General features: G+C 44.1%; 1 protein-coding gene across 1 annotated transcript in view; it reads right to left on the bottom strand.

Moving 5' to 3' along the window:
* Nucleotides 1-23,138, bottom strand: part of alx4a (ALX homeobox 4a) — a 32,242-nt gene that overhangs the window by 3,339 nt on the left and 5,765 nt on the right. Inside the window, exon 2 of the mRNA XM_036544614.1 lies at nucleotides 7,998-8,311. Coding sequence (XP_036400507.1) covers nucleotides 7,998-8,311 — 314 coding nt within the window. The remainder of the gene's footprint in view (nucleotides 1-7,997; nucleotides 8,312-23,138) is intronic.

The raw sequence follows: 23,138 nt of genomic DNA on the forward strand, positions 1-23,138 counted from the left end.
TTTGTTCGTTTTCTAAGAAAATGCCAGACATATTTGAGGAAGAACTCTCAGGAAAGTGTTCATTTGGTTGTTCCAAGTGCACAGTAAATCGACAACCAATAGGTTGCTGATTTGCCATCGTTTATAACATGCAACAAAATGCCTGCAATGGATTTTATTTTCTCAAAGAGCGATGCTTACTCCCTTTCAACATTAATCATAAAAAAGCGACATTAAATTTTAAGATGTCAGCTTTCTTCCTGGAAAACTCAAAGTGTCAGTCCTTAAGAGTGTGATGTCTTTGTCTTCGTGCTAGCATCAAAGATGTGTATGTTCCCAACAGCTTACACAAAACCACACCTCCTCATACCAGATGACATCTAGATTTACAGGATATGTACTAATTTGGCATATGCTCTTAACAAGAGTCTTCTACAGAGTAAGGTGCAATAGCGCCTGGAAAAGTCACAAAAGTTACTATATAATAGAAGGCTCCTATAACTGTAGTGCTACCCATAGAGTAGACACACCTACACAATACCCATCGGGCTAATAGGACAAAGGAGGTCTCAGGCTTGATTTTCCCAGTGGAAAATTCTTTTGTTATAAATATAATAAGACATAAAACACAGTTTTTTTGTGGTTAATACAGCAATCAAAAATTCAAAAAGTAACAGAAACTACACAGGGGCTTTAAAGAACTGTTTACCTAATTCTTAACAGAAGTGTATAGGTTTTATCACATCAGGTGGCAGAAGTTAAATTAAGACCTTAAATAGCATCACAGTGAATCAGGTTAACTTTCCCTTTCAGAAATGTTATTAACACCTAGAGATAAAAGCTCTCAGGTGGAAGATTTTGACCTTCTATTTCCCATAACACACGAGGAAGAAACAATAGGCTATACTTTAATGTTTGTAACAACTAAGGATTCCTTGTGAATGTTGTGCCAATAACACAGTTATAAACCATTAATAAGACTCAGTGACTGATAGCCAGAATAAAATGACAAGAGAGGACTGGAGCAACCTGTGTTTATGTGTATGTGTGTGTTTGTGTGGGTTCGTACACACGGTGCTTGGATGTATGTCTATGTGTGTACCTGTGTATGTGTGTGTGTGTGTGTGTGTGTGTGTGTGTGTGTGCATGCTTATATGTGCATGTCTGTACACACTGGTAGGAGCTGGGCTGGGGGAGCCTTTAAAGTGCATGTGAATACTTACACGTATGTCGGTGTGTGTGCATGGATATAAATGTGGATTTGTCTGTGTATTCACATGTGTACGGCTACACACACACATATCTGTGTGTATGTGTGTGTGTGCGCGTGTGTATGCTTATATGTGTGTATGTGTATGTGTAAGTCTGTGTGCATGCTTATATGTGTGTGTCTGTGCGCGCTGGTAGGAGCCGGGCGGGGGGGGGGAGGCAGCCTTTAAAGTGGTGTCTGGCTGAAGCAGGGAGGAAGAGTGCGACCTGGCTGCCTTTGAAGTGTGTGGAGCTGACAGACTATCCGTATCAGCACCATCAGCAGCAGCAGGAGGCGCACAGCAGATCCCTCACAGGCCCATGTGCGCATTACGGCCTCTCCGCTCTCTGGCACGCTACGGGGAGATGTAATGAGACTCCCGGAGACCAGGTCTGATCCCAGCTGGACCCCTGACTCCGTCTGTAACACGGCACCACAGCTCACAGAGCTGGGGGCTACAGTTACTGCCCTCAACCTCCAACGGGAGGGCACTGTTCGACACAGACGGGGGATGCTGCTACTCTGCCTGTAGACAATGCGGCTGACAGTATGTGCGATAACGGAATATGGCTGCCAAATTACTCACAACGGACCCCTTTTGCCTTCAGGCAGGCTAAAATACAAGCACTGAGGCGGGCTAAAAGACAAGCGGTGAGGATAGACTTCCACATTGTGTCTTATCATTTACACTTCTTTTTTGGGGGAGGTATAAGTTGTTGTAATTTAAGGATAATTTGTCACCTGATTCGCTTACACCTACGTGCACATGCTGCATAAAATGAGACATTCTTATTCCATATACGGAGTCTATTCCTGCAGGTAATGATAGCAGCCTATTAGCAGCATTGAAAGGTCTACCAGAACTTGTGAAAAATTGTCAAAAATAGAGCAATAAACAGGTATAACATAACTGCAGTTAAAACATTCACTCTCTAGAGATCCTGTTTGCTCACTGCTTGTTGTAAAGAATTTAACATTTGGCTCTTTTTTTTCATCCCTTACTATGCACAATGCCGTATGCTTGTATAAAATAAGACAATGTCGCAATTAATTTTATGTGTAATACAAGTCCTGCTTATTTTATATATACAGTATATTCCTGTAGTTAATGATAAAGACTTGTAAAGGACAGGCCATAGAGAAGTGGTTCAAAACCTTATTCACAGAAGATGCGGTTTCCCTGTTGCTTGTGACTCTTGTGATTGTGTTAGAGGGAGATAATGGTCCCTTTCCATATAGTCCCATTTATTTACTGATTGTCTTGCTCCCATCTTCTGGGGCTGGGAGAAACTTCTTCAAAAGGAGAATCAGCTCTCATTTTCCGCTTTCTCCAATCTGGGTTCGTCACGGAGGCTGACCTCGATTCAGGCAAAGAGTCTCCAGCCAATCAGTTTGAGGTTTTTTTTTTTTTTTGCCACCGATGTGATATTTCCCTTTGTATCAACCTCAACCCCCCCGCCCCCACAAACCCCCCAACTCCAGCCAGAATTTTTTTCAGCAGCGTAATTAAAAGTGGAGTGAAGTAATAAAGCATTCTATCAGACTGGCAGGGCGGAGCAGCCAATCAGACAGGAGGAGGAAGGCAGACTCTTAATACAGACAGCGTGCGGGGGGATGTCTGCAGGAGCCCTCCAGATAAAAACGCTAACAGATCCCGAGCACTAAATTTACCCATGCATCAAGACGATGCCCCCTGGATTCTGACAGGAGTAAGGCGATTTTCGCATGAGAAAAGTGCGGGGTAATTACCTCCACCACGCCAGCTTAAAAGGTTTGCTCCATGATGTTAATTGCGAGTATCGTCCTGTTTAAATTTCCGTCAGAGCCTGAGAAAATGATCCAAATGGGGGCTGAGTCGTAAGCTAGGTTTAAGGCCTGGTATTCATCGCTTCAGCCAAGGAGACGTCAGAGAAGGCCTATCTGAGCACACGTGCAACTCGATATCGCCTTGGCTTGGGCTTGCGCTGTTTTTGTAATGGAAGAGAATACGGTCCTTTGATTTAACGTCATATGAAAGCTTTGGCTTTGTTGTGTGAAGGCCGGCTTTGCCACATTAATATTCCTTTTGCTCAATTTGATTTTTAGAAGTTCGAGGAGTTGTAACTTCTACTCCGGTTCTCTCAGTGGACCTCGGTGGTCAAACGTTTCTTTCCATGCCCGTTGTAAATCCCGGCGAGTTTGGCTTTGATAAAGGGGGTTTATGAGAATTTGCTATGACAGGGCTTTAGGAGTTCGGTAAATGTGAAACTGCGTTGCGACTGTGGGGACACGAGTGACTGAATTTCCTTCAAAGTTGCTCTGACCGCTGGTGAGGACAGAGAAAAAGTGGTCAAATGAAGCAGTGCAGTTCCATTACATTTAGAACAGAATGGGGATTCAGGGGATTTCAAGAAAAAAAAAGACTCCCTCTCTCCCTTTTTATTTTTCCTCCTTTCTCAGTTTTCTTTTCCTCTCTCTCCCTCTCTCTGTAATGCTCTTAGCCTCTCCTTCTCTCTCCCCCACTCACTCAATCTGTCTCTCTCTCTCTCTACCCCTCTCTCTTCTCTTTAAATCTAAAGGGGGAAGTTGGGAAATTGGAAAGCTGGTTGGGAGAATGTTCAAACCGGAGCTTGTTTTCATTTCATGTTTAATTTCCTGACGCCTAAGCCCCTGGCTTTCCGTCGCTGCCCCCTCCAACCCCAGAGAGACTGGAGAAGCGGACAGACTCTCCCTCTCTCTCTCTCTCTCTCTCTCTCTCGCTCTCTCCCTCTCTATCTCTCTCCCTCGGCCTCACTGCCCAGGCTGACTCACGGTCCTGCAGATTCTCCGCTCCGCCCGAGCCGCCCCTTCGAACAGCACCGGGAGAGGAGACCGGGGGGGGCGAGAGATCACCGAGGAACGCGATGAAGTCAGACATGAACTGTGCCTCTCTCGCCTTCCCTCCCTCCCTCTCTCCCTCCCTCCCTCTGTCAGCGCGCACACTGAACAGTGCTGCCTCGAGCCCGAACCTCTATCTGCCGGCCGAATCTGTTTATTTGTTTGCTCCGTTTCTGCGTACATCTGCTGGGAAGGTGGCCTACGCGCAGAGAAAAATGTCTTTGTGCTCCACACACGCGGTAGTGACACAGTAATTGCTGAGGATGTTGACAGCTAAAGCAGCTCTCGGGCTTATTAAAGGCCTTTTATTTATGTTCCAGCAGAGAAAAGGAGAATGCTGAAACGGGGAACTCAAGCTGACGGAGCGCAGGAAAGGGAGGCTTTGAAGTGGGGCTGCCCAGTTCCAGTCCTCTCAACCCCTGCCTGTCCTGTCAATCAAACTCAAAGCCCCTCCATTCCACAGCCGGGTCTGCTGAGCGCTTCCATGTCCTACGCATGTGAAAATCATGTCAGCTATTTGCATATTTACCCAGACTGTGGAAAGGAGCAGCCGACAACAAATGTAACGCAAACTTAGGGGGGGGGTGGGTTTCAAGTGCGGAAATTAGTGTAAAAAAATTTGAAAACTCAAGCTGTATTTTCAGTTTTTTAGTCTTGGGGAAAAAATATAGAAAGGGGTTGTGCTAGCCCTAACTTCAGTTTTCTTTGTTACTTCGATAGTTACTGTAATTAACATTAACCATGATCTTGAGCAAAGAAAGAACCTGAAGTTGTGGAAAGCTTTTGAAAACATTTGCACTGGATAGCAAATTTATTCATTATAACAGGTTCTCAGGTTCCGTGTGACTTGGGAAATACTCATGGACCATAGCTGCAAAACAGCACCAGTGTTATACCGGCAGAGTAGAGATTTAATTATGTTCATCTGGAGGCGTAGATGGCTCTGTTTGCATTCAGCATGAATGCAGGTATCCGACTGAAGCCTCTAAAAAGGGGTCAGTGGTTCTGTACTGTCTATGTCTCTGCGTATGCTTGGAAATTGAACGTGGCACCTCAAAGTGGTTTTATTCCCATGCCGAATAATTCTGATGTGAGGTTTTTTTTCTTTTTCCTTCCCCAATGCCGTGCAGCGGGGCAGCCCGAACATTAGCAGGAAGTTTGGAACAACCTTTGACCTCTCAGCTGTATCTGGAGTGCAAACAACTCAAGGCAGTGCTCCGTCCTCTCTCTCTGAAACTGTCCTCTCTGAAGAACAGAGATCCAGAGAACAATAGCCTAGTTATTTCGTTATGTATAGCATGTTAAATATCCACTCTTACTTGCAATTGACTGTTTATTGCAGATTCAGTAATAGTGTATCTGGCATGTGAAATGAAAGGTAATAGCATGAAAAAATATTGATGTGAGTATATCACTTTTGGTTTAGTGTGTATCTTGAGCCAGCATTAATGAGTCAGTGATGTAAAATTAGGGATTAGCAAGGGTGTAGTGAAACTGAAGGAGTGCTGTGGTACTCTCTGAGTGGCATATTGTCAAATTTCAATATTTCACTGTGTTAAAATGTAATATTTTCAGTTGACAAATTAATAGATTATTTGCTTTGTTTTTCAACAGTTTATAAGAGCCAAAGGCTCAGAATCCTCTCCATGTGCAAAATTAGATCATATATTCCTAATGCAGTGGATGTGTTCTGAAGAACAATGTTTATTAAATTAATCAGTTGCTAACTAGCACTGGCAGAAGGTCTTCCAGTCACTAATGCTCTATTTGGGAAAAAATAGATTTTTGGAAAATTAACTAGCAGCCTAAATCAGTATAGTCAATGGATTTAAGCCGTTCCAATGTAGAAGCTGTCGAGTGTTCTTAATAGCTAATATAAATAACAATATCCAGATTGTAGAATACCCTCAGCATAGATACTGTACGTACAAAATATCTGACTCTTTGGTCAACAGTCATGCATAGGCTACAAATTGAGCAAAGACAGCAGTCTGAAAGGTTGAGGGGCAAATCATAAATATTAATTAAATGGAACAAAAATAATTGAGGGCAATTTCAATATACTACAACATCCTGTGTTACATCTAAATGCATCCTGAGCTTTAATCCTTAAAAATTTAAAAACCTTTTATCCTAAAGGTTTCACCCTTGTTTTTCGTCCTTATAGGTTAGTTTTCCAAGATGGTGCATGCACATTAGATAGCAGAAAAGCCCCTGTCATATCTCCGATCAGGTGTCTTAAATCATTTAACAGATCCACAGGGGAGTGCTTAGGTCGTAAAGGAACAACTTAAAAAAAGCCGCTGGAGCCAGAATAGAGGGTCTGAGCTCCAGAACTCCAGACTGAATTATAACCACTGGCTTCAGGGACTTCCTGTAACTCACGGCAGTGTTCCGCACCACTGTGCCAGCAGACCTTGAGATGCGTCTAAGATTCATCTCTGCCATCAAATGATCTGCCTTTCAAATGATCTGATCTTGAGAGTAAAATATCACTCCCCTGATATCTGACGAGTTAGGATCAAACATACAACTGTTGTCTCTGAAATCCAGGTTGACGGGATTCACGCAAGCTACATGATGTTTGCATGCGAATCGTGAATCATTTACATGTAATGTTGTGATGTGTTTTGGATTCTGTGATCTAGTGACTGATGCATGATGCATGTTAACTTGTGGCAGGGTTTGAATGTTATGTTCACGCTCACTGGTCTGGGAGTGTTGTGAGCCTGGTCTGACGCTGTTGCTCATTCAACTTGAATGGATACACTTATGTTCTGTTGTGCTAGAAGTTGCTCTGGATAAAAGCATCTGCTAAATGAATGCATGGAAATGTAATGTAATGAATCCTGTGTGCAGCTATGGAAGTGAGAGGCTGCTTTGCCAGGCGGGCCAAGAGACTAGAGGCACAGGGGCAGGTTCTGTCACCTGCCCTTGGAAAGCAGGGAGGGACACATTCTCCCCTGTGCCGGGCATTAATGAAAGATAAACATTGCAAATCCCGGGGCCAAGAAGGAAAAAGGGGTCTGTCAATCAGCACCGGAATGTGGCGGCTGTGGACAGATGATCCTGGAACCAGGGGTTGGGGGGGGGGGGGGGCCGGTTTAACTCCCCAGACCTTGTTGCGGAGCTGGGTTCAGAGGTTCAGGCGTGCCCCAGATGAAAGCACGTCTCTTTGCGTGTTGATGAAACCGTACTCTTCTGACAGTGCACATGTGAAGGCCAGGTTCAGGCGCTCAGGGTTGCTCTGCCTGTGTTTGTCTTTGACTCCCTGCACAGTACTAGAAGATAAATCTCGCTCCCCGGTGCTGTGTGATGACATAGGTCCAAAGGTATTTCTATTAGCGTGTTGTGATTCTCACACAGGCACAGATGTGGAAAGTTTAATAATGTCAGGCTCACCGTCCATCTCTCTGCATTATAAGGGCCGGAAATTTAAATACATATATGCCTGACGGAGATGAAATACCATCATTTAACAAGAGTCTAACTGTGGGTTTAGTAAATCTTGTGCTTTGAACATTCTTATTAGTATAAAACCCATCTCACTGCTGCCCACTGAAACTGCTTGGCAGCTGGCAGACTTTAATGAAATCTCTTGTTATCACCAGAAGTTGACAATGTTAGCTTTATTTTTAAATCAGCTCCACTCTCATCTAGCCATTCGTTAACAGTGTTTTCCCTGCACCAGTGCCAGAGGGTTAATTAATCGTGACATAACACTGTTGCAAATATATAGCAAAAATGTCCTTATCTGTTTTACCTGGAAACATTAACTGTTTTCAAAACTGTTATAGCAGTGTTACTAGTAGTGCTATAATGTGTTGAAAGCTCACTGCAGTGAAGGGAAATAAAGGGTAATGGCAGGTACTCTCTGGACGCTAACAGGTGGGACGCTAACGGCGGGGCCTACCTGCACGCGGGCCTCCGTCAGGTCAGTGCGCAGGGCCAGCTGCTCGCGGGCGTAGACGTCCGGGTAGTGCGTCTTCTGGAACACCTTCTCCAGCTCCTCCAGCTGGTAGCTGGTGAAGGTGGTGCGGTTGCGCCTCTTCTTGCCCTTGTTGCTCTCGCCCTCGCCCTTATCCAGGGGGCTGGCCAGCTCGGAGCCCGGCCGCTCGGGGGGTCCCTTCACCCCGGGCTCCTTCACGCTGAGGTAGCTGCCGTCCATCCCTGCGGGGTCAGCGTTCTGGGGCAACTCGGAGTCCGTCAGCCCTGTGCTGTCTTTGGCTGGAGACAGGGAAGAGGGGAGAGGAGGTGTCAGCACGCTGCTGGGTTGGTACATCCCGCTGCAGGGGATTGTGGGTAGCTGGCGCACAATGTCTCTGCTAACCAGAACACTGTTGTCTTTTCAGCTAAACGTTGTCAAGCGCTCAGAGCGAGAAGAAATAAAGAAATGCAGATGTCACCGTGTGGAGAAACTACGACCGGACTGCTGCCCAGGCTAGAGTCGCTTGTGTGTGAAGAGAGAGCAGTAGAAATGAAAGAATGTATGAGGTACTGTTATGTTATTTTCACCTCTTCCTCTGTGCTTTACTGCGGTTTTTTTTATTTGATAATGAGAAGGTAATATTTTCCAGAATTACGAGACACATTCCTTTTCCCTCTTGGCTTTCTCTGAGGCGATGTCTGTCCTTATGCATCCCATAGGTTTGGATTAAAATAAATTGGAATAGGAAGTAAAGTGACAGTTTAAAAGTGGAATTTAAAAAAAAAAAACAGCGGTGTTAAAAGCAGCTGCCGGGGGTTGGTGCTGCTCCAGTGTGGGGCGTCGGGGGAAGCAGATGTGCATTAAAGGACCCGAGTGGGTTTGAAGTGGAAGGAGAAAAAATGTGTGACCTCAGCTATTAACTCCGCTGTAAAATACTTACTATCTAAATATTGATATCCACATGAGTCTAGACTGCTCCAAACCTATTTCTGGCTCTGATTTATGGCCTGTTTTTTACATTGCTGACAAGAATAACAATTATTATTATAAGTAGAAGTAGTATTAGTGTAATTACTGTAGGGATAGCAATAACCAATATTATGATTATTGTTATTGTTTTATTGGATATTATTTTTTTTATTGCTGCTGTAATATTAGTGTCATTTGTTACAGGGTCTTATAGGAGGGAGGCACATCATGGTAGTTAAGAGAGAACTGAACTGGCACTCAGACTGAAGAGACATGGAGAATTCAGCCGCATTACACATTAGGGCATAGAATGGCATATCCCGCTAACTGCCTGCTATATTCCGTTGAGCTCTAGGCTCCCACTATGATGCAGACATGTCTGTGACATTCACCATTCCTTTTTACAACAGAATGACCCAAGCAATATTAAACGCTGCACTACAAAATTGCAGGTACTGATATAGGTACTGATATATCTCCATTCGGCAGAGGTCCACTCTCTCGGAACAAAGAATACACCTTTGTGCACACCAGGTGTGCTACATGTTCTATCCATTGAGGAGTGTTCTGAAGGTGATTGAAAGGCTCTGCCACAGTCTCAGAACGCTGAATCCTCCCTGGGTTGGCTCAGGGTGGGAGGGGGTGTGAAGATGTGATGGAGCCCCATTTTGGCTGGGCGCTCCTCAGGGTGTCCCTCCCTGGTCTGGCATTGACCCCTGCCTCAAATCCTCAGTCCAGCTTAGCACTCCAAGATGAGGGGTTATTTTAGGCACGTTTTTCCTAGTACATCCAGGCTTGAGATTTGCTCATTTTCTCATTTGATGCCTGGGTAAAGCCTTCTCAAATTAGAGATGGAAAAGGGGGCGCACATGAACACGAGCTCCCGTTCGCAGCACAAAGGGAATCCGCGCAGAGCCATGTTGGGCAATGTATCTGAAGGGTAAAGTGATCCCCCACAAACGCAGGGTGCCCTTTCCAAGAGTAGTGACCATGCTAGCCTCACTCTCCAATCACGGCAGCTCACACAAAAACCGCATACGCTGTCTAAAGCCTGTATGTAGGCCCTTGCAGAGTAAACAAGCCCCCACAAAAATCAAGTCAGCTCCACGTGTTTGTGCTCTCTGGGGGCATCGGCAAAATTCTTTCTCTCTTCTCTTATTACAAGAACATTCGCTGTGTCACAATCATCTCCCTGTTTCAGTTGTAATGAGTTTTGGTTAGATCCCCCTCCTCCCCCCCTTCTTGCTTAAACTGGAGAAGAGGGCAGCAGAACCTTCTCGTTCTGTAAACAAACAGCCTCATAAATAAATTTGCCGGAGGGCCTGGATCTGGGGCCTGCAGCACCCAGCAGTTCTGTGGGTGCGCCCCGCTCACTGGCCGTGTCTCTGTTTGTCTTCGCCGGGCACAAGAGCGCTACGGCCTGCTGGGAATGGAGCCGGGGCTGGGAGAGTAATGGCTCCCACATTGCCTCCTGCCTGGGCCTGACACATCCTGTTAAGTGTGAGGGAACAAACATATTCGGCCGAGTGTAAATATTTTGAAGTTATTCCTTGCCTCCACAAAGAGGGGCTGTTGGGAATCAAGGCCCGGCGATCAAACGCTCTTGTTTATAAGTCTGTCACTGATCTTTTTTTTTTTTCCCTTTGGAAGGGGGGTGGGTATTGTGACAATCTTTTGCTTGTTGTCAGGGCAACCAGGTCTGACAGCGAGGCTCTCTGCCACTCAAGGTGAACAGAGTTGCTCCAGTCCCATGGGGCCCACCATATGGGAGCGAAACACACTCTGCCTTCACTAAAAAGTCATAAAAGCAATACAGCAGTGGAGGCCCTTGCGTGTCAATGCTGAAAACACGGGTGAGCACTCAGGCCTCTGTGTGCCTTCCTCTGGTCAAAACCTGAATCAGTGTAAGTGGGAAATGAGAAGAGTATCAGGTGGGATTTGAAGTTTTAAGCTGCAGGGAGAACATTAACATCAAGTGCTTTGTGTGGGAAAAATGGACACCTCTGGAAGGGTAACAGAGGGCATTGCACTCCTTCATTTAGCCCTCATTGTTAAAAACTACATCTCCCAGGTGCCCCCTCCTCCCCTGCCAGGGCCCTTCCCCATTGGAACTACAACTCAAGCACAATGGAGGCGATCCAGATAGAGCAGACAGTGATTTCATCTCTGTGTCGCCTGCATGTGATTCCTTCCTCATGTGCAACAAGACTCACTGTATAGTTTTCACTGCAGCCTTGGATTTGGATGTTCACCTAGAGTTCCACCTATTCTGGATGTGCTGAAAGTGCCGTGACTTTGCCTGTGTGGGCCGTTCATTCATCGCCACGTTCGTGCCTCTCCCCTACATGAAGATCGGTTTGGGTTCTGCTCGGACGAACCTGAGCTTTTATCACTCCATCTCTGTCTCTGTCTTTTTTTTTTTTTTTTTTTTTTTTGCATTTCTCCAAGGATATCTTTTACAGCACTTGGAAGTAGATGATAAACTCTTCAATCCCTGCCTTAAAAGTCTTACAGTGTCCGTGTGTTTCTCATTTAGCTGAATCTGCACTACAACAGTGTATTGAAACAGAGCCACGGTGCATTTTTTCCTGGGAAGCCAAGATTCCACTGCACCGGTTCCAGTTACAGTGACTGAAAGAGATGGGTCTGGAGCCCATCGTCTGTCCTTGTCCTCCTCTACACCTCCAAGGGGTCTGACTGATCTATATTGATGCGACTGTGGTGCTCTGGAACCATGGCTGAAACAGCCCAGCGCTTAATTAGATTGCATTCAAGTGGTTTGGGCCGAAGCCGTGCCGTTGTGGAGAGATCTGCCGAGCCTGCCTGCGGATTGGGAGTTCACTAGCGGGTGAGATGAAACCGGAGGTCTAATTGGCAGTTTAACCCTAAGTGTGTTCACACCTGCCTGCAAAGCTGAAGTGTGGCTTGTAAACCGATTTAACTGCGCCTATATTTTCCCCCGGCGCCCAAAAGAATCTCCTCAATGGCCCAGCGTGGACGGCAGTTACATGGTACTGCAAAAATACGCGGAACGCAAGCTCTGCAGTGCGCGTCCCTCAGCAGCTACAAAAATGCCTCATTTTTCAAATGGCCTTTCTTGATCTTTACAATTTAAACTGAAAGTTTTTAAGTCCAAGTTTTTCATCGTGCTTAAAACAAATGTCCTTTGTTTGAAGCACAATGTAACACAAAGAGTAACTGGTGTCTAATATAGACTTCTCAGCAAAGTCAGGGAGCTAGTTCTTTAGAAGGTTATGGTCATCATCTGGGTTTTCTGCAGTGTATTGATTCATATTTCTGCATGGACCCTTTAAGGAAATCATCTGCGCTCTTCAGAAAGAACTGGCCTAGTAGTAGCAGTAGAGAGGAGCCACTGGCCTGTTCCTGGCCTGTAAGATGTCAGTGCCAGACCCCTCGAGTTACTAAGGGTCAGATCTTTATTAGGGGCGGTCATTTAGTCACTGTTGAAAACAGGGGAAAACATCAAAGTGTAATTTAACTGGCTGTAAAGCGGCGGGGCACCCCCTCTGCTTTTTTATGGAATGTGATCGGTAGGGTCAGCAAGAAGCAAATAAAAGAAACACTATAAATTAGGCACCCCAGAGATCCCGGGAAGGGTTAATGACCAAATATTCAAAAGGAAAAAAGGACAAGGGGGGTGGGGTTGAGGTGGGGGGGGGGGTAACTCAGCAATTAAACATACATAAATAATGGATTGTTTGCATACCCTGTGCATGTTAAATATTTGTTTTGACTGGAAGTAGGGAACAAAAGAAATTCACAGAGGGAGTTTGCATTGTTAAGTATTTATTTGTGTCTATAATTGGTTTGTTTTCTGTTCTTATAATGCGGATTACGTTGTAATTGGCTGCTTAGCCCTCAGAAGCCTAGCCAACATTCTGACCTTTCCAGTCAGCGACAGTCAAACAGGGTTTTGCTCACAGACAGACCGAGAGAACGCACAGTCAGTGGAAGTGTTTCGCACAACGTGATTGACAGGTTGCGATACGGACGCTGTGGTGGGTGACTTTGTAGCAAAAGCTGGGACAGGCATCACTTTTATTGCTAATTCTGAGCATGACACCACAAGACATGGTTTGGGAGGAGGCCTGGTTCAGAAGGGTCCTCTCGTTGCTCCATGTGCTGCCATTTGTAAAAACCAGAGAAAATCGCCTTCCCAGAGGCAGATGTAGAGCCGGGGTTGAAGGAAATAGGACTGTTTTCTTGAGGTCCCAGCCTGTGCAGGGAAGTGATCTACCCAAGGCCAACACACTCATGTCTCTCCCTGTACCCGAAAGCACTGTAGTTATGTTTTTCAGTCTTGCGTGGCGGCCACATCCTTTGAAACTGCATGAGGTCAAGCAAACGAATACCATTCTTTCAACATTTTCTGCAACAAACTAGCAACGGTCAATCAGTGTCACTCAGGGCTGAGAAATTGTTTGTTTCCAGGGGCTGATGAAGGAAGGCAGTGGTTTTGAAGAAACCACCAGGTACCCCCGTGGACGTCAAGCATGCAGATAGGGCCAAGAGGAGATTTATGCCGCCAGGTTGCAGAAGAATGCACATGCAGGGGGAAACTATGAGAGCATTTCCGTAAAGCTTCGGCCCCTGATAAATCCACTCCCACATGACATGCTGGTATTTCTCACAGTTCTTGGAACCTGGTGAGTTTTCCACAGACCTGGGCGTGGTCAAGGTTCTCGGTATGGGTGAAATAACGACGCATAGCTACGTTGGAAATCCCTTCTCGATTCATCTTTCGGCTCTCCTCTTCCCCAGACCCACGCGCAGGAAAATGTCAAGTAGCGGTAATTGAGACGTAACGGGAACGCTCTCTCTGCCTGACGCTGCCCTGGCGCTTTCAGTTCCCATCGCTCCGGTTTTGTTTTGCTGTGATTAGCACTGATAGGTCGGACCCGCAGCGCACAGCAAACATTTCCCGCTGTGCGGAACGCCGTGGCCTCCATCTATACATCCGCAAATATGCCTCCGGCAGCCGAGCGGCCGCAGTTTGTGCCACAGGAGGGGAAGTCGGAGGCGAATCTCGCCGCAGCGACTGCGCCAGTACATCTTCCTGCAGTGCTTCTTTCATCAAGATAAAATGGCTGTCTGTCACATTATTCTTCTCTGTTGTGTTTTAAAAAGCTGCATTTTTTTCCCGCTTCGTTCATGCAGCGAGGAGAACCCAAAGTTGCTGCTTCCTTTGTCGGTGAAGTCCCAAATCTCCAGGGTGACATTTAAAAAAAACCGCAGTGGAGCAATGCACTATTTTATGAGGGCGAAGGAATGCCATAATAAGAGGCACTAGCAGATCTCTGTCATTCGAAGACAGGAGAATGGGTCCTCTTTGAGCCTTGCTACCCTCGTGGCAGTCTCTCGTTCTCCTGCTGGAGAGGGACCAGCTTCACGCAGGCCCAAGAAGTATGCAGTGGCCACGTCCTGCACCGACAGACAGACTGACCTTGATGTAAATTGTGGCGCCAAAATGCTTGCATGCTGGGTAAAACGATACTCGGCCCTTGTCACCTCCCGTTAAGTCAACAACCTGCCGAAAGGTGCCTTTGTTCTCTGGACACCGAGGCTATGGGGCTGGCTGGTTCTTATTAGGTTCTGCTCATATTGTCAAAAAAAAAAAAAAAACACTGAAATCGCTCATAAGTATGAAAGGATGAAATAGTTGTACTACAGCTAAGAATCAGTGAAAATGTGAAGGCAGCCAAAATTTAAGGACATTTTGAAACTGGGCTCTACACAGACTTCTAAATTATGTGCAAACAGTAGCATTCCTTCTCTTGTGTGTCTGAATGGAGCTACAGCAGCCTTGTCTTTCCATCCCAGTGTAAAAAATCATCTCTGTACTATACGATTCTACACTCAGCATTCATACAGCCAAAGACAGAGTGATAGGAATCAATGTGCAGAATGGTAAGACTTAAAGTAGCTGGAACGTAAGATTGACTACACTTTCCGATCATGTGTCTTATCAGGTTCAATGCCAGGCATTTTCTTTCTGCACAAGAATAGTCGCTGCAATTCAATTTTAATGAACGTTGTGGTTTTCTCTACTAGTATCACCAAAGACACATCTGTGTACCAAAGATTTAGTGGCTGTTTTGTTTACTTTTCACTGCTGAGAGCGATCTGGTCAGATCTCTTTTCATCATCCCAAACTGCAAAAGTTCAATGCACGATGCGTTTGAGAATTCCAACCGCAGTGAAATGCTTCAACATCCAACGTGCGCACACACACTTTCAAGTTTTTTTCTGTGAACATAGCCCGAATTGTCTTCTGTGGTGTGGATGTTGGGATTTGGAAGGCGAACCCACACGCTGACCTCGCTGCGGCCCAAGCTGCAGCTGATTCGCCGGCTGTGCGTGGTTCTGACCCGCTCAGGGCCTGGCTGGCCCACAGCTATGGCTGTCTGACCTGGAGGCTCAGTAGCCTCATCCCTTTGTTTGTTTTCTGCCGTTTTATTGAGCTGGGTACAGGCAAAGATCTTTCAGCCCAGATGTCATTCTTCATGCCAGAATTTGCTGTGGTTTGCCTGGGTCCTTTGTGTGAGCATGTGTTTCTGTCTCATGTGGGAGCTACTCACCTTTATCTCTTCCCACTTCTCCAGTCCTGCCTCTACTCTATTTACAATCAGATAAGGTCATTTGAATGGAAGTTGGAAGATGAGGATGGAGGAAGACCGTGTGTGTGTGTGTGTTTGTGTGTGTTGTTGGAGTTGTACTCAAAGATATATGTATTCTTCACTGATGCTGTACATGCTGAGAAAAAATGAAAAGCTTGTCCTGTAATAGTAAAAACGAGCTTTAGGAAAAAAGTAATGCAGAAACAGCTGGTGTAGACATAGAAGGTAGTATTCAAACATTTGCCAACTGGTTTCCCTCATAATTTTGACATGTTATTCTTTGCCATGTTGCACAGGGGATCTCCTCTTAAAAGGAGAGACCGGAGGAAGAGACCAAAGCTCTTTTGCATGTCCTCAGAGGGTACTGGCAAGACTCACAAGGAAGAAAGGAAAAAGGTATGGTTCCAAAAAGAGGAAATATTGATGTAGAGGTTTGGAACATTCATTTTACCAACTGATTGTCTGACAAACCCCGGTGTGACTTTGGGCAACTTTCCCAAGGAAATGAAGGAGCTGGTGCTTTTCCTGATAATGTATCACAGTTGGCCACAGATACTTTACAATGTGTTACACGAGCACAAATGTATCCATGGCACGCATGGGCACATACACACACATACTCTCCTGTGCTAGACATCAACACATACATACACTGCAACATCGCCTCCCCAGATTTTTAAGCACATATTTGCAATGTGTGATTTTTTTGCAAGAAAAACAGCCAAGTATTTTATGTTTAGTTCTTAAATTGATGCCTGCATGCTGGGAAAATTGAGAAAGTCTTTGTTTACACATCACATAAATTGGCAGTAATACTGTACTTTTTTTCTTGTTCATCAGAGCAAATTCTATTTGTTGTGTGCCCAAAAGAAAAACTGAAGAAGTCTAAACAGTCTTGCATTAACTGTATACAGTCTTGGCCTTGGCCTTAACTCCCAAAAGTAATGAAAGAGCAGGACCAGAGTCTGCAGCTACCTGCTGGAGAGGAACTTGTGCCTGTGGGCCAATTGGCTGCAGCGTAGTGTGTAGGTGACTGTTTCTACAGGCTTTAATGCTGTCTGTAAGCCACTGTGTCGACAAGTTTTAGTGTAGTGTGTCAGCCACTTTGTCAGCGTGTTTTAGTGTAGTGTGTCAACTGCTATGTCAGCGGGTTTTTTGCTTGAGTTGTAAGTCGCTTTGGATAAAAGCATCTGCCAAATTAATAAATGTAAATGTTAATGTTTTAGTGTAGTGTGTCGGGCACTGTCAGCCATTTTTTGGCATAGTGTTTCGGCCACTGTGTCAGCAGATTTTAGTGTAGTATGTCAACTGCTATACCAGCATGTTTTAGTGTAGTGTGTCAGCCACAACATCAGTGGGCTTTGGCGTAGTGTGCTGGCCACTATATCAGTAGGCTTTAGTGTCCTGTGGCAGCTGCTATATCAGTGGGTTTTAGTGTGGTGTGTCAGCCGTCACATCAGTGGGCTATAGTGTAGTGTGTAGGCCACTATATCAGCGAGTTTCAGTGTACTGTCTCAGCTGCTATATCAGGGGGTTTTAGTGTAGTGTTGTGTTGTGTCAGCCACCACATTTGCTGGCTTTAGTGTAGTATGTAGCCCGCTATATGAGCTGGCTTTGGGTGTAATGTGTAGTCCACTGAATCAGCAGGCTTTTAGGGGTGTGTGTGTGTGTGTGTGTGTGTGTGTGTGTGTGTGTGTGTGTGTGTGTGTGTGTGTGTGCGTGCGCGCAGCAGTGTCAGCGTGGTGCAGCCCTGTGAGAAAGGCGGGCTGCATCTGCGGGACTCAGCGCTGTGTGTAGGCGGCTGTTTGCACAGGTGATGAAAGGGATGACCCCCCTGTCCTCACAGGGAGGCTGGGGAGAGAATCTGCGTCACATGCGGCCTGAGACTCAGGTCTCAGCTCTGCTGCCCAGATGTGCTCTGCAAAGACCAGCAACGCTGCGTTCGCGGGGCTTTCGTTTGGTCACTTTGTTTCACGCACTGATAATTCGCCTCACATTAGTGCTGTCTTATGTTTGTGGAAAGGGGATATCAGAGGGTGAGACTGTCACGTCGGTAAGCACAGGCAAAACTGTTGAGGGTCAACATCTACATATACATACACTTGTCACCGTAGGAACTGTTTTGTTCTCATTTTTCACTGCTGTTTTTCTTATGTTATGTCTCCTCTTTTCTTAATGTTGTTTCTTAGCAGGTTGCTATGCCTTTGACGTGTTCAGCTTTTTGTGACACCGGTGGCACAGCTGGAGTGGCTCTCCCCATATTTGAAAAGCCACAATACGTTAGGGAGGTTGCGTGTTGAGAGGAGATTTGCGAAAACACTCGCACATGCAACAACAATGGGGGTTTTTGCACCCCTGTCTGTCAGCCTTACACACGGACCTCTTAAATCATCCGAAACTCAACCCAAACCAAATACTGCCGCGCTGATGTGTAATATATTTGTACAGGGCATTTTGCATAAAGAGGTTATCCAAACCAGTCACCTCTTGTTGTTTGAAGGGACCGTCTATGGTTTCATCGTGCGTTTTTGAAGGTATGTATGAGCCCTTATCGTGCATCTAGACTCGGATTAATGGGAGCAGGTCTTTTCCTGAAATGCAAGTGCTTTCTCACTTTTCTGACACTTGGTCAGTCTGGCAAGTGTGATGTTACTCATCGCCGTACTCAGATGTGCAGAACTTATCATAAATATGAAGATGCTTTCGTACGTCAAGTTGAATATGTACCGCTATGCATGAGGGCTTCCCGTTTATTTTCATTAAAATTCGTAGTAATTTGAGTGCTCTGTCATATTATGCTTCCTTAGAAAGGCCTAAATATACAGAAAAAAAATCAACTTCCTATTTCCCCTTTCAGACAGCAATCAGGTCAGTCGTCGAAAGATCTGGTCTTCATTCAAAGCCATTGTTTTGTTGGTTTGCTTTGGTTTTACTTGTAAATCCCTTTCCCTTAAACATCAGTTGAGTCAGAGATGTAACACACAGGTCAATGGCAGGTTCAAGTCAACACCAAGATCTCCCAAAGCAGCATTGGGTATTATCTTCAAAGGACTCTGCAGTCTTAGTGGGAAATAAACTAAAGTCTGTATGACTTCAGGAATTTCAGCATACCTGCTGAAGGCTGATTGAACCAATAACTCAAAATGTCACAGTGGAATTTTCTATTGAGGACTAAAGACAAGAATCAGTATTATAAATAATAGCATAACTTGTGAGAAACATAATTATTCAAGTACCTGTGTGGGAAATTGATATGTTAGTGTCCATGGCTTGATGGTCTTGGTGGTCTTTATATTGCCATGGGTAATATGTATAGCATGACTCCATGTGATCCTGCCCCTGACTAGCAGTGTAGTGGGTATCCACAAACAGATATTTGTAGTTTGTCATAAGGACCACATATTCTCTCTGATCTAACCTCATAAAAAAATACAAAAATGTAATGAAATGTCAAAAACACATGTATTCTGCGGTTAAAACTCCAGCATGGTTTCGTTTCGCAAGAAAATAATTACTTTGTATGTGTTCCAAGTGAGGTGTGACCCAAACACCTACCCACTGCCTCAATGTCAAATAGTTCACATTTGAGTGTGAAACACTGTTTACATCATTCATATTTTATAGCTTTTGAATAAATGGAGTGAATGTGTTTCCAATTTGAGCCAGATTCCTCTAGATTACTGCTCAAACTGCAAGCTACAGTAAGCTTTGTAGTTGAGGAATTGGGTAGATAGAGTACATGCTAATATATCCTCTGAAAACATATGCATTCAGAAAGGGGTGTCATGGAAACTGCAACATAAATCATCTTAGCAAAACAATTACTTTCTTGCACCCCAGCAAAGATCACTATTTTAATAAAAACAAAGCATTGTCAGAAGGTCAAGACATGAAGTGTTTTTTGTGACTGCATGTAATCGTTTCGTTAAAAGTGTAACAGGGTAAGCAATAACTTGCACTGTTGGGACGGTAAGGCTTGTCATTTATGCTTTAATGCAATAAATAGCCCTGTTACGTGTCCAGTTTAAGAGTCTGCAGTTAGCCCAGGGGTAATCTGAGTTTCTCTCACCTGTATGGAAAATAACAATAGCTGATGATGACGCTTTAAGCCAAGAATGAAAGCTCTGGCTCACATTGTTTGCAGTCACGACATAGCAGCTCTTGTTTCACTTTATGGGACATACTTTGGCATAGAAAGCGCAACTTCTAGAGGAGTTGGCAGCCTTGCGCGGTGCAGTTTCAATGTATTACTGTCCAATCAGGATTTTTCTTGGCTCGTTAGAAACACCCTTATTCCGCCACCTGAACGGTTGTCATTTGAATTCTCCGTTTAAAATGTGTTTTTCGTATTTTGATCTGCACATTATTTCCGTCCCAAAGTGTATTGAAATAGAAGCCACTGAAACTGCAATATGCGCAGAACTAATCATAAATATGAAGATGCTTTCGTACGTCAAGTTGAATATGTACCACGATGCATGAGGGCTTCCCGTTTATTTTCATTAAAAATCGTAGTAATTTGGTGTTGTCAATATTTTACTGCCGTGCTCTATATGACACCACAAGATAGTTGACCAGCTGGGGGCTTTAAAAATTCGCAATGATTATGAAGCTACCATGATTGATCACATTCAGCAAGTTATGGTCATTAAGATGGCTTTTATCAATCAGACACATGGCATATTAATATCTCGTTACCACAGTATCCTTGGTAAATTTAATTGCACACCACGTGAAAAGAGATAATTATAAATTTAGAAAAACCCTTGGCCCTAAATAATGTTTATTATTAATATGGTAAACGCGAGTAAGCGAGTACTTTTGAAGTAATTCATTCAAGAATATTTGAGTATGACACAATAATTTGAGTATGAACAATAATTTGTTCATGAAACAATTCAAGACGTTGCGCCCCTTTCTCGGTAATTGCTGTCCCGGCACAACACTTTTTTTTCTTGCCGTCGGCAATTAAAGATGATTAATTTTGAACATTGGAGAAGACGTATGGCGCACATGTCAGCGCTGCGCATGCCATAACGTTAACGAATTCCCATACAGCGCCGCGCATGCCTGTGTCGTGCAAACATAGGTCATAACCAAAACATAACCTATTTTGATATTATATGAAGTGTTTTAAGAAAGGCGGTGATGCTTTTTTAGGAGTGTGTTTTTGGTTTTATCATCTATCCATCTTATTACCGTAAATCCATTTTCCAATAGGGTTGCTGAGAGCCGGCAAAAGGCACAAGGCGCGAGGCTGGAGCACACCGCACACGCGTTTGTTAAACAACTTAAAGGCTTCATGAAAAGAAAGACTGCTGAGTTACCTAGCTCATCCGACTATCCGAGAAGACCCATGTGAACACGAGGGTAACATGTAAACGGAGATCAAAACGCAGGTCTCAGATGTGTGAATGTGAGGTGACCGTGCCTCCTTGAATTTGTCATTTCAGCTCAGATTTCACACAAATAGGTTCACTAAGATTAATTAAAAATTATGTTTGAAAATGTTATTTGTAAGATTTCAGTCTTTGTTTCGTGCTTGAATTCATGTGATACAATTCGTTTGGTACCTCATGGTATTTAAAACGTTTTTGAACTCTGGGCTATGAATACAAAATTGTTTTTATGACGTGCCTTCAGATAATCACTTCTGAAAAAAACATTAATGTGGATGTAATGATCATTTGCTTAAAAGGGTACAACTTTGTGCGTAAATAGGCTCCAGAAGGAATTTTCTTTGCAATGTAATTTATCCACTCATGGTTACTAATCTGCTTGGCCACATCAAAAGTATGCTGTATGTTGTATCATTTGAGCATGCATAAGCATAGTTGTAGTTGTTATGTTTACAAAATTTCCCCATGAGACTTCCCCATGAATGGCAGCATTTCGCCAACCCCGAAAAGGTACACTACATCCCAATTTGGCAATATGACATATATTCTGTACGATTTTTCAATAGGTGTTCCATTTTTAGATGAATGCATCTGACCTTAACCACTCACGTTTTTTAGCACAAATGTCACCCGATATTGCCTGTATCATAGAGAACGAAAAGAATCCGCCTAATTGGTGTGTAACAGTGATGTCCGTCTGTTGTTACAAAGAAAGGAAAAATTGCTAAAGCGGCATCAACCGCCTACTTACGCGCCCATTTCTGGGAAGAGTAGTAAATGAGCACACAGCGTTTTATACAACACGTCAACATACTGATTCCTCCACTAGCACGTACATTGTTTTTGAACAGTATATGTTTTAATTATCTACTCAGTCATGGCTGAATGGAAAACCTATGTCCAATGTCCGTGTCATGTACATTTGCGTTTGAATATATAGAGTTGAATTAAGTGTAGGATCTCTTTCGGTTCTTTTTAATCTATAAAGATTAATAATTCATGATTATTATAGTCAAAGTAACTATGGGGCCATCCAATAGGCTATACACATGCGACGATCACGTATGCAAAATTCAGGTGGCGATTAATTCCTTCGAATTTTTTGAAGTAGACCTATAATAAATGTAATTCAGATCTCTGTTGTTGTAGGGAAAACATCAGAAAGCTGCTTTCTTAGTGTCATGAATGTCATTATGATTCTGTCGACGAATAACGACTAACGAATGAATAATAACGAATGTGAGATCATATCTCATTTAGAGCCCGAGAAAAGGTTGTATATCTATATATATATTCATAAGACGACAGTATTTATTAGTATTAGTATTACTTTTCCATCGTATCTCATTTTAACGCGTTTTCCACGGACAAACATTTGAATGTAGGCTATAATTATATCTAAATTAAATCTAAATCACATTTTAAAATTAATATTTTTAACACACTTTTATATAATAATTGCAAAGTAATTGCGTAAACTGGAATATTTGTCTTTAATCCAAAGACGTTCTGCGTTATGTTGAGCAGTACCCTTTTAAACTAAAATAAATTAGTAATGACCTTGGCCCGTTTTTTTTTCGGCCCGTTTTTTTCGTCCCGCTTCTCAGTGTGGTCAAGCTATGTCAGTAGTTTGGAAGTGAAGGTCAAGTGTATTACTGCTGGTTTTCCTCAAACATCAGCGCTTACCGAGTCAAGTAGATGTTTCATGCACCAGACACTAAGGCCGTGGGAATCAGGTGCTTCCTGCATAGTGCAAAATTCTGTCAATCAATCTGTACATTTCTCCTCCCCGTTATGTGGCTGCTCGAGACGAAGAAACAGTGCCTCCTCTCCGTGCATAACATTTTATGGCCTGGCAGAAATGTCAAAGTCCTTTATAACGCACCCCAAATTCGTTTTCCAGAGGGCAGTGTAAGAGTTCGTCCCATGATTCTGCGATGGCGGAAAAGCGAGGGCCCCGAGTTTGGCCCCCAGCTTTCAGTTAGGAATTGTCTGAAACCTCTTCTTCGTAACCCTGGTTGAAACATCCCGTTCACGTTTTTGCTGTTTGACCTTTCCACATCATCAATATGCAAATTCATATTTTGCTAACGTACTTCAGCGTTTTTGATTGACAGTGC

The sequence above is a fragment of the Megalops cyprinoides genome, chromosome 13 (genome assembly GCF_013368585.1).
Source record: "Megalops cyprinoides isolate fMegCyp1 chromosome 13, fMegCyp1.pri, whole genome shotgun sequence".
In the NCBI taxonomy this organism is placed as follows: domain Eukaryota; kingdom Metazoa; phylum Chordata; class Actinopteri; order Elopiformes; family Megalopidae; genus Megalops; species Megalops cyprinoides.